This window comes from Colias croceus, chromosome 14, assembly GCF_905220415.1.
Source record: "Colias croceus chromosome 14, ilColCroc2.1".
NCBI classification, from domain to species: Eukaryota; Metazoa; Arthropoda; class Insecta; order Lepidoptera; family Pieridae; genus Colias; species Colias croceus.
This window is the reverse complement of record NC_059550.1, coordinates 5,338,079-5,355,238: the sequence shown is the minus strand read 5'-3', so window position 1 is coordinate 5,355,238 and position 17,160 is coordinate 5,338,079. Positions and strand designations below refer to the sequence as shown.

At 32.6% G+C, this 17,160-nt stretch overlaps 1 protein-coding gene across 7 annotated transcripts; it reads right to left on the bottom strand.

Moving 5' to 3' along the window:
* Window positions 1-6,857: 6,857 nt before the first annotated feature.
* LOC123697411 lies at window positions 6,858-14,616 on the bottom strand. Of its 7 annotated transcripts, none has more exons than XM_045643919.1 (8): window positions 14,492-14,616; window positions 12,461-12,578; window positions 12,138-12,374; window positions 10,384-10,626; window positions 9,176-9,340; window positions 8,323-8,553; window positions 8,081-8,178; window positions 6,858-7,162 (listed from the first exon to the last, which is right to left on the bottom strand). In XM_045643919.1, the coding sequence occupies exons 2-7, from the start codon at window positions 12,549-12,551 to the stop codon at window positions 8,108-8,110; spliced, it is 1,038 nt and encodes a 345-aa protein (XP_045499875.1). In that variant the 5' UTR covers window positions 12,552-12,578; window positions 14,492-14,616; the 3' UTR covers window positions 6,858-7,162; window positions 8,081-8,107. The 7 variants fall into 7 exon arrangements, with proteins under 7 accessions (XP_045499875.1, XP_045499876.1, XP_045499877.1 ...); XM_045643920.1 differs by lacking the exon at window positions 14,492-14,616 and adding an exon at window positions 14,341-14,465; XM_045643921.1 differs by lacking the exon at window positions 14,492-14,616 and adding an exon at window positions 14,295-14,318.
* Window positions 14,617-17,160: the final 2,544 nt, after the last annotated feature.

The window sequence follows — 17,160 nt, the reverse complement described above, 5'->3', positions numbered from 1 at the left end:
TCATGTTGTGACTGTCAACAACGCACAGACTATATAGTGTAGATTATGATTTATAGTAATCACAGAACAGTAAAAACAAACTTTTTTTACTGTTCTGTGATGGTATTTTTCATTGGGATTAATTATTATTATTATTATAGTAGAGCCATTTTAATAGGCAACATTTGACAGTTTAACAAAATTCAACAACGTAACCTAGTAACGACGACATAGAATAACATGATATTTCGTTTTGTTAGAACTGCACATTTGCTTAACTTTTTTCAATTATGATTACATATTTTATAATAATAATGACCGATACAAGTAATTTTAAGATTTCATTTTACTGATAAACCATACTAAACATAATAAACAATTTCTGAATTGAAGAACTGACGTCGCTACAATTTTGTGTCAATAAACCTTTTTTCTTTTTAAATACCAGAGACGTTAGGTACTCTAAAAATCGAAATCTGACATCTAGAATCGAATGCATTCATTATTACTTGTGAATAAAGTAGCCTACTCACGATTCAATTTCAGTAACAATCTGCTGACACAATCTGCAGTGAGCTGACAGATTGTGTCGTGAATAGTATAGTTGAGGGCACGTTGGGGGCGTAACCCAACATGTTGTGTATTGGATCGGCGCGGAAGCAACCCGACAAATTGTCTCAGCAGATTGTGTGCGTGTTGGAACGTGAGTATTGTGATTGCTCCAATCTCGCAGTGTTACCAACTCTCAAAAATATTTATCCCTAAAGTTTGTGTCAAAAACTCCTAAAAACGCCTAAATTATTCAGTTGTCCCCCTAAAAAAACATACAAATATAAATTCATGATGATTTAGAAATAATATGCTGTAATATGTTTCAAAAGTCTTTTTATTACAAGTTATTTAATACATAAAATATTTCGTCTTCATCTGAAGATTCAGCGTTTTTGAAATCATACATGTTGAATAAATTTAACATTTTATTGGATGGATTAAAATATGTTGTACAAGATCCACCATTTCGATTTAATGTAAATCGGACCATCATGATGCTTTGCAAAATTTTATTTACTTACGTACTGGATGTCGCTATGAGTCGCTAGGTCAAGAAATAAATATTAAAACTAGTTATGTAATTATCAATTTAAAAATATTAAACAGTCAAAAAAAAATCCCTAAAAATACCCCTAAAAATTTCAGACCCCTAAAAAATTCCTATCTCACTTATTTACCCCCTAAATCTGGGGGGAAAACCCCTAAGTTGGGAACCGTGCAATCTCGGCTCAATCGCGCAGCCGCGTTGCGGCTGGGAGTCACTTATGAAAAAGTGTAACGCTCGGTAACGTTACGATGAGTCACCGAAAGAGGCACGCGGGCATGGTTAGCCCGCCTAAGAGCGAGAGAGACAGACATAAAAAGTCGTTGTCACGTAAAACTTTCGCCCGTATACCGACTTTACAGGCAACCAATTATTTTTATTTTTGTTACATTTAAAGATCATCTAGAAAAATCTGCTTCTTCTAGAGTTTCAGTACCTATGTGAAGAATAAATTTCTGTGATAGAAATTTTGGTGTGTATTGTGGTTTGGGCATATTTAATGTAAAACCATATTACTTCACAAAATTAATTAAAATACGTCAAGCTAGAAGCTACCCGCCGCGGCCGCAGCGTAAAGCGTTGCCAATACGTAGGTACTGACAATTATTGTTTTTGTACACAAATACAGAATAAACATATAACCTTTTGAATCATCAAATCATACTTTATATCAATAGTAATAAAGTTTATAATCAAAAATATTCAAGAAATAGACAAACAACGGAGAATTCCCGAATGTTCGTTGAAACAACATGACACAAAATAAATCTTCCTAGTGGTTGAATGTCGTACCTTACCACTAATTGAACTCATCTAAACCACTAGGAAAATCCACCAGCCACTAAAACCAATATTTGTCCGCTAAATGGGGGAGCTAAACCACCCAGATCTAGTGGAAATTCCACTGAGTTGGCAACACTGGTCATCAGATTGAGGGTTGGATGAATCGTGAGTAGAGAACGCTCAATCGCGACTGCAACAAATTGTTTCAGCAGATTGTTGGTTGTGTTGAACCGTGAGTAGGGCCTCATCATAATTCATCATAATTAATATAAAAAATATAAAAATCATCATAATTATTATAGTCCTTTTCACGTAGGATGATTCCTGTGACACTTCGTCGTGTTCCGAATTACGTGTTTTATGTTTAAAACGCCAAAATAATTTTAGTGCATAGTATTTTTATTTTATGGCGGCATTAATACCAAAAATATAAAAATGAAACATCTTAAGCTTATAAATCAAAAACAGTATTGTTTAGTTTATTATAATGAAAAATAAAATAAAATAACACAAAAATATAATACCTACGCAATTCGTGTACATGAAATGGATCGTTGAAAAATCATAGAGTTGGAAAACATATAATCGGCGCCCATCTTGTGATCGTTTGTCAATCGAGTCAATCGTCTGTACGAGTGCGTCAGCCTTGTATACAAGTTGCATTTTTATATTGATATTTTACGTGGTATTCTGTTATTGTTACTAATTGTTATTGTTGACTTTTTTTTGCTGTTGTTTGCTAAGTTTCCTTAGTTAATTGTTGGCGAAATGCCGAAAAAACTAATTTTGGTACTTTATTCAAATCGATTTCATTTCCATATAAAATATTATCGATTATCGGAAACAATTGATTCGATTTCAATAAAGACATCTCTACACGTGTCAAAAATCGATGTGTCACAGAAATCATCTTAGGTGGAAAGGACTATAAATTAATAAATTCGATTGACAAATGTTTAAAATCCGTATCGATTAATTCACTTTAATCGATGTTTTTAAGCAGGTTACCTCTCTTCGAAGATAAAATTGATAGACGTCAAATGTTGCTTATTAAATTGGCTCGACTATAATACCGTTCGATTTATTTAATCAAATTACCGACCGCAGAAAAAATCACCATCGAATTTATATAAAATCCCTGCTACCTACTGTTAGTATAGTATTATTTTATGTTTGAATATCAATAAGAACTTTGGTTTTGAACAGACTACTCGATAATTGACTCTCTGAAAAATATAAGCGTTAGCCCATTGGATTCGGTAGGTATGCGATTTTGAGAAAGAAGCAGATAGCAACATCACCGTATAACCCGCGCCGATAGAGAAAAGATGTAGATCTGAAGATGGCAACGGGTACTTATGTTACGGTTGGCAAAATTAACTCAGGCCCCGGAACCACAGACACAATAGAAAATCTATTGTGTGTGCTCAATGGGTTAAGTTCTTTAACATCGTTTTTCGGTTCATAAATTTGTTTTTAAAGTTTGTAACAAAAAATATCAAAATTATATATCAATCAAATGTAACGCAAACAATATAACAATTAAACTCAATAAAAACAACAATATTAATTAAAACAACTACAACTCGGAGTGCGTCCAGTACCTAGCTTGGAAAGCGAATCCTTGATCATGAAGTACGCGCTGCAAAAATGATCAGTTTTTGCAGCGCGCAGATGTTTGAGTATAGACAGCGATAGAGATCGAGCGAGAACGCATAGGTACGAGCGGAGGCTATCTTCAGATCTATTCTCTATCTGCGCGGCATATAACGTAACTATTCTCTAATCTGTGATATAACTATGGACAATTTTGAAACATCTGCTATCTCCGAAATTATGATTTCTTGAGCTCGTTTAATATATTTTTCTACAGGCACACATTCAATGGACTATATGGATTAATATATAAGATACTACACAGATTTTGACAAAACTGAGTAACGTAACGGCACCAGTCTTGTACAGATTAAGGAAAAAATTCAAGTTTTTTGTAAATTTCTCATAGGTTTTTTAACTTTATTGGATATTGTTTTTGAATACCTTTAGTTCAATGTTAGTTTAACATAACCATTGTTAGAAAAAAGATTACAATGCATAAATAATGAAGTTATTAATAAATTAAAAAACCACTTTTTTGCACCAGTGTTGGACAGTTAAAATCTAATGATGGACACCCAGTTTTGGACAACATCCAGTTATGAACACCCATTTATGGACTGTACCTAAAGTTGTTTCTCCAGTTATTTACACTTGGAGAAGACTTATAGTTATCAATAAAATGTTGCAAATGATGATTGGAATACAATAAATCTGGGATGTATTTATAAAAAATAGTATTTATTAATTATTTTGCATACTTATAATATTTTAAACAGTCTTAATTTCCATTTTCTAGGAAAAAATTGGACAAATGCATCGTTAAATAAGAGTTGTGTCTGTTAAGAAAAAACAATATGGGTTTTCTATTATTACTCAATAAGTCAGGGATGAAAAATATAACTAAAAAAAGTACTGCCACACATCCATCCATTTTGGGAACTCTTCTTCTTCGTCGTATCACTCTAGTCAGAGTGAAGGGTGGTCAACATGAGATTTGAAGGGTAGATGTTACCCGCTTCACGATGTTCCACCATATCTCTCTGTTTCCTAGCATTCCGCTACACTCGTGAAGTGAACCGCCACTAGCAGCCTTAATCTGATCGATCCATCGATATGGATTCCAAATTGTAGCACGAGGCAAAAAGCTTCTTTTAAACTGTTGTCAAGATGGTGCGGATTAATGTGCTGTATGGTGGTGGAATTTAGCAGCAGACAGCGATCCAAACAGTTCATCAGAGATGATAGATGCGTTACAATGCGCATAAGGATGCGATTTATCTACGCAGTGATAGAGAATGAAGCCAAGAACGAGTCGCACAGCACATAATGACCCATTGTTCTTAAATATGTATATTCTTCATGTTCAGATATTATGTTGTTGGACCCATTGAGCAGACCTTAGGACTTTTAACTGATAGTTTATTGTGGAAAATTATTCTTGGCACTTCAAATCCTTCAGCGGCTTTTGTTACTTTATCCCCATTAATAAGGGCATTGATTGCATTACCAATTTGTCGGAGAGTGTAATTTTAACAAAAAATATCAATGTCCATTATAGGAACCAAAGCAAATCCAGTCATGGACAATTGTTGTACAATATTGGAACCCTGTGTTCGAAATAGTCGTGATAGGTATATTATTAATCAGAAAGAAAAGACAATATAGAAAAGCGCATGTAATTAATATCTTAAAAAAAAGTTTAGTTTCGACATTTGTCCACAAATGGATATATCCATAGAATTAAATCCAGTTATGGACACTGACGAATTTTATTTAAACAACTTATCCTATCATGATACTAAATCGTGTAATATTTCGTACACTTAACTACTATAAATAAAAGTAATATAAAATTTTGCTAAGATTTATACAAAAATTCTTATAAACAAAATTGTGTCCTCACTTCCTTAGGGATTTCCTTAGTAAAAACGGATTTCTTAGAAACGAGTCGCAGCAACTAAACATAAAGTTATGCCATCTTCAAACATTTTGACCGAAAAAGATGAAGTGTCGTATTTTGATAGTTTATGAACCAAACTTATATTTTAAGTATTGCCAAATTATATAACGTTTATTTTGGTCTTATTATTTAAATTATATATTTATTTTGTCCATTACTGGATGCTTGTCCACCACTGGTGCCGTTACCTTAGGTATATGTGAATACCTAAGTTCATTTATATAACTGCATTATAATCTAACATCGTTTAATGTAGGTACCTAGGTATAGATATTTTCTTCTTTTAAGCAGTCTATCATTTGTTACCTATCTACTAGCTGCGCCCCGCGGCTCGCCTGTTGTGGGTCTTAGCATGAAAATATTATATAGCCGATATATTATGTAAGCCTTCCTCGATAAATGGGCTATCTAACACCGTAAGAATTTTTTAAATTGGACCAGTAGTTCCTGGGATTAGCGCGTTCAAACAAACAAATAAACTCTTCAGTTTTATAATATCAAAATATTAAGTAAAGATAAAATAGTGAAGGATATAATCCAGTGGAAGTTGCTTGCCAAAAGACAAGGTAAACTAGCGAAAAGACAACTATACTATTCTTTCGTTAGATTCTTTTAGTTCACGATAAATGGGATACATATTATTACTTATATAATATCATTGTTATATGTTATACAAAGTAAATTACAAATTGCCAAGATTAAAAGAGGGCTTATTCAATTTAACGCAAGTCAAAATCTCCGCGATCTATTACGATAGATCGCGGCTTGCGCTATACTTTTACTATGAACAGCATAAGTCCACAGGAGAGCGCCGAGCAACATGTCCTCTCTCTGGAAAGGCTCGCTGCCGACTGATTTTAATCGGGTCGCGCGCAGTGTTTTATAGTACTTTAAAAAAAATTGTAGAAAAATAATAGAGGTACCTTAGTTGATTTTTTAAATTTTATCTTATAAGTAAGACGTTCTTTTATTGCAATATGTAAAAATAATATTAAACTAAGTCAAATATCTTGGTGAAAATAATCATTTTGTCGACTATAATTTCTAAAAAAATTCACATTGTTCGGATTTTAATTTCGTAAGTTCAAAATAAAAAAATCTTTTAACTAACTATTTTAATAAGGATTTTTGCAGTTAGTTAAAAAAAATTGTGTGTTAGATCTGTCAGCGATTTCAGATATTTTTAATTTTTTAGCTTCGAAATTGACACTAAAAGCGAAATCAAGTAATCATCGGCTCAGTTATCTTGATGGTATTCACAAATACTGTATTAATTGAAAAAAACTCTTAACTAACTATATAGACAATAAAATTTCCTAAAATTATTAGTAATTCGTATGTTTGTAAGATAAGTGGTTGATGGACAATCTGGTTTGAAAAATCACATATTTGAGCCAAACAGCGCACGGACCGCGTACACGGCCTTAAATAAAATACCAATAAATTTTATAAGTTTTATTATTTTTTTAAAGGTTTTGGAGTAAGTACATAAAAATAAATTTAATAAAAACAATTATTAATGTAACAGTTTACTTCCGTGGCAGTGACTATGTTATAGCAGTCTTTGATTTTTTCTTTGAAAAAATTAGCTGTGAAATATACAGTGCTGTGGAAACATAATATATTACATAATTTTAACATAGTCAGTTGACAGTTTTATAAAAATAGTTGTAAATGAAATGTTCTTAATATTCTTGCAAAACATTGAATAGAATCTTCATTGATCGTCCCTTAAAAAGCAGCAGCTGAAAAATAATCACAATTGTTAAATAACACAGAAAGATAAATGATTTCAAAGACACAAAATATTAAGCAATGCAGGCAGGAAACGAATTAAATCCAACATCTTATTAGAAAAACATAAGTAGATTTACCATCAAATACCTACTAGATAAAATTTAAATCTATACATATAATAAATCTGTAGAAGGGTAAATTCTGTACATTGAAAAATTTAAAAAATAAATAGCAGGGGGTGTTACTGGACCAAATATGTGATTAAACAATTTTTTGTCTGTCTGTAAGGATACATAGATAATTTTTAGTAGGATTAGGACTACACAAATACTAAAATAATGTAAATACCTAGTTAATATCCATTTTTAATTGAAGTTAAATTACACTTTATTGGAAATATTACGCTGTTTATTTTTACTTTTACAAATTAGGTGCGTAGGTAAGTAGTGATATAAAAATGATACCTAATATAATAGTCATGGTAAATTATTGTTATTGTGAATTAAGATGATTTTCAAACAATAAAATTTATTTCTCTTATAACACATTTATAACAAGCTGTTAATGTACAAAATATATAGGTAGGTACTATAATATGTATCTGTGATATCTACATGTGCATGAACTGATAGTGTGAAGCAATATTTAAGTTATATTAAAATAAATGATATAATGTTTAACGCGTAAGATACGTATGTAACAACTGTTGATGAACCTTTTTAATAAATAAATAAATAAATAAATAAATAGATAAACAAATACAACATGAAAAAATTGATAAATATAAAACATTAAGAGTGAAATCGAACTTACTACATACCAAACAAACAATCAATATAGATGGGATTATAGAAATAAAGGAATAACAACATGAAGGATAAAAATCGCGGAATTAACGATCTAATCTACTTGGGTATCGAGTTTACCTAAAGAAGGTACCCCACATTCATATTTTATAGACTACGAACATAGGGTAAAGTCTTGCTTAGATCGCCCACTGTGAATAAGTCCTCCATCATTAAATCTGTCGTGACCAGAGAGTTACATTTATTATTTCATATTATATATAAAATGTTAGACATAGACCAGAGCTGCAGAGACGATAAGAAGGTAGGCCAAATAGTACAGCTCATGATAAAGCATAAATTATATACAGCGACGCACTAACCTAAGGGCCTGATAGGGTGTTTGTCCCAGAGGAACGTGCGTTTGACTGGTGACAGGTACGAATCGCGGATATAGGACGGGCTCCTGTCCCATCGGGCCATGGGTCTCAGCTCCGGCCAATCGTACCAGAAGGGGTCCCTCGTGATGGCAGAAATTGGCAGAGACGCTCTCGGGTTGAAAATGTCAGCCCACGGCCTGCGTCTCAGTCCGCCGGCGTTGTACAACGGCGCACCTACATTGTATGTTTATTATAACCGGGACAACAGACACTCATACTGATACTGCTCTTCGTCATCGCCCATTTAATTCAAACACAAACTAAAAGCATCAACAAGCACTAAAATGGTTATTCTGATATAGCTACACACAATATATTTGTAGGGATTTTATGAATTTAAGCAGTCAGTACCTAATCTTAATTAATATAAAATCGCTTAACTAATAAATAATTATGTCAGTTGAATTTATTATGGCCTCAGTCACGACCAATTGTAATTATAAATGTGTTTTCTATTTTACAAAGCAAATGTTAAAGAATCAAAAGCAAATCTCATTCATGATCCTTTTAGTAAATGGAATCCTTAAAATGTGATTAGTTATCATTGTAATATCGATATAAGCATGTTTCATGCACATAATTGTGAACATGTACACCCAAAGTTGATTGAACTACGTGAATGCAGATGTCTCGATTTCTCATTCACTATTCGATACAAGAAAGAAAATTATGTCTAACTACATAATTATTCGGACACGGACAATACTTTTATTAGACTAAATCCAATTCTTAGAGAAATAAATATTATCACAGGGTAGTGACGAAGATACAGGGGATAGATATCTGTTGCCCTTACCGTCCGAGTCGAAAGCGACCTCACAGTCGCGGGGCTGGCTAATTCTCGGCTTCACGGGTGTTGGAGACTTCCCTCGGAGTGAACGATCAAAACCTGCCCATTTTTCCGCATCAGCGAAAAATGGGTCCTTATCGAACACGTCCGATATCCTCGACGGCCACGATCCTTCATCGAAGTCTCATGGTCAATACCACTCAAATCGAAATAGTTGCCGATTTTTAAATATTGCTTAGGCATCGATCACACATTACAATAAATTTTAATGGAGTGTACTGTTCGTGAATCATGAGACATAATAATTCCAATAAATATCTTGCGCATATTTACAATGCAGTTCATGCACATGAGCTTGATATGCAGATAATTACAATTTTGAAGGATGTAATGATGATAACTGATATTTTTGCTTGCCATGATATTGCCTTGAGCTAAAAGATATTATGTAAAAGTGCAATAGATGCAAATGAAAGGAAGGTACTAAACTACAAAATTAAACACGAATTTGTCTTTTATATTTTAATTAAAAAATGAATTGGGTTAGTTTTATGTAAATAAATTTGTACTTGGTAAATTATAAACAGCAGAGCATAAAAATTCAGTAAAATAATAGCAACATCTCAATAAATACATTAAAATTTCAGAAACATTTTGAATATTTTTATATGTATAACAAAGTATAAAATATATCTAACAATAAAGAGTATAAATTTTAGATGTAATAACAATAGAGATATCCTATTAAATACTGAATGACAATTTTATTATGAATATATAATACAGATAATTTGGCTGATGTATTTCTTTTTTTGTAAATTATAGGATCCTTTTGCTATCGATGTTATTATAAGAACTGACTACATCCCACACTGAAGATTAAATTAACATAGAATCTTCGCGTAGTGTTGTCAATTCTGATTACACAATTCTTTGAATCCACGTAACCCATTATGGCAGGAATGTTCGCATATCAAATATTCCAAAAGTTTCATAAAAATTTCGAATGCAGTTCCTTGCGCATACACGGGTCCGTTAACAACTCGATATTATCTCGTTCGTTATTCCCATATCAAAATCTTTTCGAGACACTTGAAAAGACTCTTTGTATTTATATAACCATCGAGTTTACGTTCAAACGAACGATCTAACTTCGATATTGCCTAACATAACTTAGTCTAAGATGTTCGTGCATAGATTTTAATAGAATTTACCTGATCCCCAGTGAGGTTTGTTGTCAGGCTCATATTCGATGCCTTTAAGGCTCTTAGGCTGGAAGGAGTCGGAGATGGGTGCGGACAAGTCGGTGATGGGGTAGGCCCGGTCCTTCAGGTAGAGGCCGTAGCGAGAAGGATACAGACGGTCGATGGCGGCCAATCTGTCGAGATGGTCTTGCCACGCCTTGTGTGCGTCGAAGGGATCGACTCCTCGTCGGATACGCCTTGGCACGTGGTAAACTATTGAAAACATTATAATTTAAGCACAATAAAGGCACGTATTGTTTCATCAAAATTAACAAATACAAACTAGAAAAAAGAAAGACTCAAAATGGACCCAAACGTTTCCTTTATAGAGGATTTTCTAAAATCGTTGAAATTAATACATTATTATGTCATTTCATATTGCGTTTTAATTATAATTATGTCTGTGTTAATTTTGAAAGTCACATCGTAAGTAAACACACTATGTTAAAGTATTAAGATATTGGCGTAGCATAAGCTTTAGTAATCATGTAAATTGTTTAATATCATCAGTATATGAAATTAATGCTGTTCTAGAACTCACCTCTTTATCATATAAAGACTCGATAACAAGGATTTTTACAATCCATGTTGCAAACAAAGGAAGAAGGGAGGGCATGATTATTTTAAAACAAATATGTGACACCTGAGATATGCTTGAAGATTTAATCAATGAAGTCGACACATATTATTCATTAATACACAAGTGTAGGTAAATGGTGTTATGTATAAGAGGTGATTTCTAATGTGCCATGCAACTATGATGTAAGTATGATCTGGAATCTGGATATATTATTATAATGCAAGCAAAAATTTGATGGCTTTTACAAATATTTTTTTTAATGAAAATATTAAAGTAAAATGATATGTGATCAATAAACACAATTGACATTCCATAAGTAACAAAATTACGCAAGAAACGCAACATAAAACATTTATGATGAAACTGTTTTCGGAATTTTCAGGATGAATTTAAACTATAACGTAAGGAAACAATAACGGACAATAATATAACGTATGTGAGTATTTGTTTATTATGTGAGACGTATGTTATGGTATCGATTCATTTGTTTTAAATCTTCTAGCCTTCTACAGGTCTCACTTCAAATATAATCGCGTAAGGCTTTATTAAAAAAATGAATACAAATTATGTAACATTATATATAATTGATTTTCTTAAAGAATAATAAGTTACAAGATAGTAGGTACTTTTAAATACAATTTGTACACTTGTTGACATGGTATAAGACAATTTGATGGAATATCGTTGCAACTATTTAAGATGTTCCTAACCCTATTTAAACTGCTCCGTGTTTTGACGCTGAAACAATCAAGAGAATAATGGGAAATTTGTTTAATGCAATTAGACATGTTACAGCGCAACTCTATTTACAATTAATAACGAGAATTGATGAATTATTTACTTTTATATTTACATAGTAATAAGTATGCAAACAATTTAATAAGGAATTTAATGAAAGAGTTATAATAACAAATTAATTAACGCTGCGCTTCATCAAATGCATAAGTTAAGTGCAAATGCGCAATTATCAATTAACAACGAAATTGAAAGCGAAGATATATTATCTCAGCGAACTTTTTTCCTTCAGTATAAATACATAGTTGCAGTTTATACAAATTTCGATATTTCTCCGCTTTCAAGAATACTTTTTAGAGAGAAATCGTTGTTTATTGAAAAGCAGTTTGTGATTGCATTCAGTACTAACTTGGCCTGTAGGAGTCGAGTGAGCGAGGGTAGTTGTGGGTGTAGATCGGACGCGGAGAGTATCCGTAGGTTTCACGGTGGACGGGCAGGTAGCGGTAGCCGGGGACGGTGATCCTTTCAGCGGCACCAATGGGGTCGTCGTAGATAGATTTGCTGTAGGGGTAGGTCGAGAGCAGTTCAGGGTACACGCTGCGGCGTGTTGGCCTGTACCTCTCTTCGGCTCTGATGTCTTCCGATCCTGTGCATAAGATGGGATTAGAAAACAACGCTCTTATAGATAATAGAATAAAGGCACGTGTATATAACGTCCTCTTTGGTACATACCTTTTAGAGATCGCACGAAGGACTGCCAGAACCTGGCCTTCTTTGACGGCGTCTCATTTCTGCCAATCATTTCTAAATGACTTTTAAACATTTTGGCGGATTATGTCGAGCTCGTTTTCTGAAACAAAAACGTACTTGTTACCAAAACATTAGTTTACAGCGTTTGTTGTTTTGGGCCTTGGCACATTTACGCTGTATAATTTATTGTGATATTCAATAATCGTATTCAAATGACATAATACAATAGCATTACTCGTAAATAGAGCAATGACGTACGTAGATTTAGCAGCTGGGACGTAAATAGCTTGTCTCGATGGCTAGGTGCCGTGGCGAATAGTCCGTGGACTTGGCCGCCCGCCAATCGAACTCTAGTGACGACTAAAATGGCCGTTTTTACGAATGTTTGATGATTCCTTGGCTATTTTCAAGATTTAGACGACCTTGTTACGGTTTTCTTATTATGAGAATCGCCTGATTGCTTTTCACAAACAAACTACTGTAAAATTTGAAACGAGCTGCAACACAATTATAATCATTGTTACTTTAAAATATTTGCTTGCCTCTATTCGACTCTATGTCCAATTAAAACGCTTTAAACATTCTCCACTAAATCTAATGAAATTGAAATAATACGCAGGTACTATAAATATTGTAAGATCAAATGCAGCTTTTACAGTTCTCAGAGCTGGCAAAAGCTGTCCGCCTACAATTCTCTAAAAGCGTAATTATTATCAACTTGTCAGTATCGGTTTGCACATTTGCGTCATTAATTTATTTCTGGAAGAGCAGATGCTTCATTGATCAAACTCACGACACGAGATCGACGTTTTGTATAGACATAGCATCACCTGATTAATCTTAATTGCCTTTAATATTTCATTGATAATTTCTTAGAGCGTGCCAAATTGTTAAAAATCAATCATGCCAATATTCTATTTTTCCTTTCAAAGAAGAAGTTTATATTATTTACTGTGTTTTAATTTTTAAATAATGGATGGATATATTATTAATTCCAAATTAATTTAAAAGCTGAGTAATTGTTTTTCGAATTTAAAATATTTAGTAGACACGACTTATTTTTCATATTTTCCATTAAATTCCATGAACGCTTATCTGTAAGAAAGTTTCATTCATCCTGTAAAATCACATGTAAGGTTAGTGTCAAATCAAACTTGACTTTAAAAATGATTCAGAGCGGATTAATATTACATTCAGGTCAAGAACGAAGGCCAATGATATTTGCCATATACACGACGGCCCATTTTAGAATATTCTCAATGTCAGCTAAGTTTCCTGAAATAGCGCACCTTAACGAAAGTTAGGTAAGATGTGAAAAATGCCCGATTGTGAAACGGCTACAAAAATATACGTAGGCGCGTCGATAGGTGGAGATTGCAAATTTGGCTTCGTGTGCGCGGCTATAAATAGACACCAAGCGCTCGGATCGGATTCACGGCATTCTGAAACACCACGGATTGACGTCGACACGCCTCGTCTATTGCTTAATACTAATCACACATGACTTATCTTCTAATTTATGCATATCATAAGAAAACAGATTTTAAAGAATGAAAATAAATAAATTTTGTATTTAAAACGAAAATAAAATTATATTGACGGTTTGCACTATTGAAAACAGAGATTATCATGTAGGCAAACGCATGAACAGTTAAAAAAACAATTGATTGTACCATTAATATTAAAAGCAAAAATTTTGTTATATAAACAGTAAAATAAAACAAATTATTTCTATAATCTTTAAAAAGAAATTAGCAAGTTATAATTGTAGTTTATTTTAATTTATCAATAATAACAGATTCAAAAAAATATTTACGTTAAGTAATTTGTATTTTACACTGTTATGTCACCAATTAACTTACGTGCCACCAAACAATAATACCCTAACCAACTGATAACGCGAAAAAGGAGAGTCGTACGATTGCCCTACAGTAAAGAGACACTTGAGGATCACAGTTGAATATATGACAGTTGAATATACACTTGCACTCTAGGGATCACTAGGTATCTTACCGATTTAAATAATGATCGTTATAGCGGGTGTCTTGTATGACGAGCCGACGTCGAGTGTCGGACCTGGGCGGGCGCGCACTGGCGCGTCGGCGGCGCCCTGCTCCCAGCCCGCCCCCACGGCCGAGCTGTAAACATTTCAGTTCCTTCATACTTCGCTGTACTCGCTTCTGGAAAAATTTTATGAATTTCATTTTTAATGTCATCCTGAAGACAGTATGTTTTGTTTTGCCGTGAAAACAGTCAACATAATATTATGTAGAGCCAAATTAATTTTTGTTCAATTTTATTACCTTTTGATGGTATAATCCTTTTGACATATACTCAACAAATTATTAAAATAGATTTATGCGGGTAGGTGGCAAATATTAACCCACATGATGTAAAACTACTCAGTATTTGCGTCTGAATAGTTTCCACCTGAGTAATTTATAGTTCAATGATTCATATTTGACTTCATCGCAGAGTTATTAAGTATTTTCGTTTTATAGCTCCAGTAACTGGACAAAGTGTTTGTTATTGCTACTACCAGAAATCATTTCTAATTTAAATTGAGACATGTTTATCATGGCGTTTATAACATCATACTATGGAAGTAGCTTCAAATTAGAACACACAATGTTTAATATCTCAATACAAGTCATACTTAGTCAGTTTCATAGATTTTTACGAAATAAACTGAACTATCTCTTGATAGTAATATAATTATTTATTTTATACATTGGCTGAGAAGAATAGATGATATCCGATTCCATATAGCCGGATGTTGTAGTTGTTTACGTGATTAACGACGTTTTGAATATGTTTTCGTCATTTAATATGTGATTTGTAACATTCAGAGTACAGTATTCAGTTGGATCGATGTATACTGTCTATTGTAGTAATTATGCATGTATTGTAGAAGATCAATTAGAATTAGGAATTCGAATTTCACTATATTGTTTTGTTATTAAAATAATTCAACATTAGCTGTAACCTTTAAAGCATTAATTTGTTAAAATGTACTGCTACCTAAATATAAGGAAATATTTAAGAAAACATAACATTTACTGAAGTAACAATAAATTCGCACACATAAAAATACTTTGCGGCCATCTGTATCATTGTATCTATTTAAAACAACAAAATAATAGATAAAATGATAGTGGAAAAAAACATAAGTGTTAATACACTTTTGCGTCAGTGAAGTTTAGTAATTAACTACATAATTAGTGGACTATTCAAAATTAATATCTTGTTAGTGGTGGTGGTTTGATATTTAAATTCAAATTTTCAATATTTGAGTAAGGTCTCTTAATTCTATTATAGAGAGAAGAAATGATAGACATCATGTTAAATTTCTATCTTGTCTTTGGTACAAACTATTTTTGTAATATTGCTTAATCATGAGCTGTATATTATCTCTTTTGTATAAATCGAGATCTGTGTAATTTTCACAGAGACGCTATGTTTTATTGAAATCTGGCTCGTTATCAACGGTTAAATTTAGCTTTGCACGCTCAAGATCAGACATATACACCCTAACGAGTTTCTGTTATTATATATACAGTGTCTGTGTTCTTACTAATTACTTATTGAAAATACACATACATTGTATTTACGTACTTTAAAAGATTTTTTTAAATCTGTGGTTTGTGTTGTTTTAAGTTACTTAAAACCACTACAACTTGAAATATTGAAAAATTGTGTGTTGTGTGAAATTAGATAAATCCAAGTGTCCAGAAGTATTTTTTATACATTTTTAGAATAATCACCACTTGTCAAATAACATAACAATCGCGAGTGAGATCCACACTACGAGAAGTATTTTATTTTAAAATATTAAATATAGTGAATATTAACATACAAATATTAGCAAATTAAAACAACAACAATTCTTTATGTTCTCTGCCATTTATGATCATATTTAACACTTAAATATGTAAGTGCTACGAGATGTTCTACGAAAAAGACGCTACGACCGGACCTTTGTTGCGTTGCTTCTTAGAAGAAGAAATTGAGAGTTACCATAAATACCTAATTGTATTTTTAATACTCGTGCTAATCTTCATTATCTAATATAATAGCAACTTGTTATTTTATAAAACAATTATTATTATCGCATCACTTGCCAACTTGACGACATTAACAAATGGCTTAATTAATAGCTACACGGGTTATTTTATAGCTTATTTGCTATGTGTTAATTTTAATTTATCATTCTATTACGCGTTCAATAATTTTGTATTAAATACTAGCTAGGTTCCCGCAGTTTCACTCGCATAAAATAGTTTATCTTTGACAGAAAATCGGTTTAAAAGTAGCCTAAGTTACTATGCTTATCGTATCAGCTATCTGTGGTTGAAAGTGCCATCAAAATTAAATTTTGGTATATGCCATGTATAAGTATAGTTTTAGTAAAAATAATATTACAAACGGACAATACCATTCCATTACTAGTATGAATAAACCTAAAGGATAAACTAACTCAATAGTTCTATAAAAGCTCTAGTTGTGAGTACGATACAAGAAATTATGCTTTTAAAATCAAGAATCTATTACTTTCACATGGACGTAATATATTCTTGGCCTTCATAGAATTACAATAAACTTTATAGCTGCACAAGGGTGTGCAAACTACGTATTTGTAATGCGGATATCGTCTGCAGTATCGGAGCTCATATAAAACAATC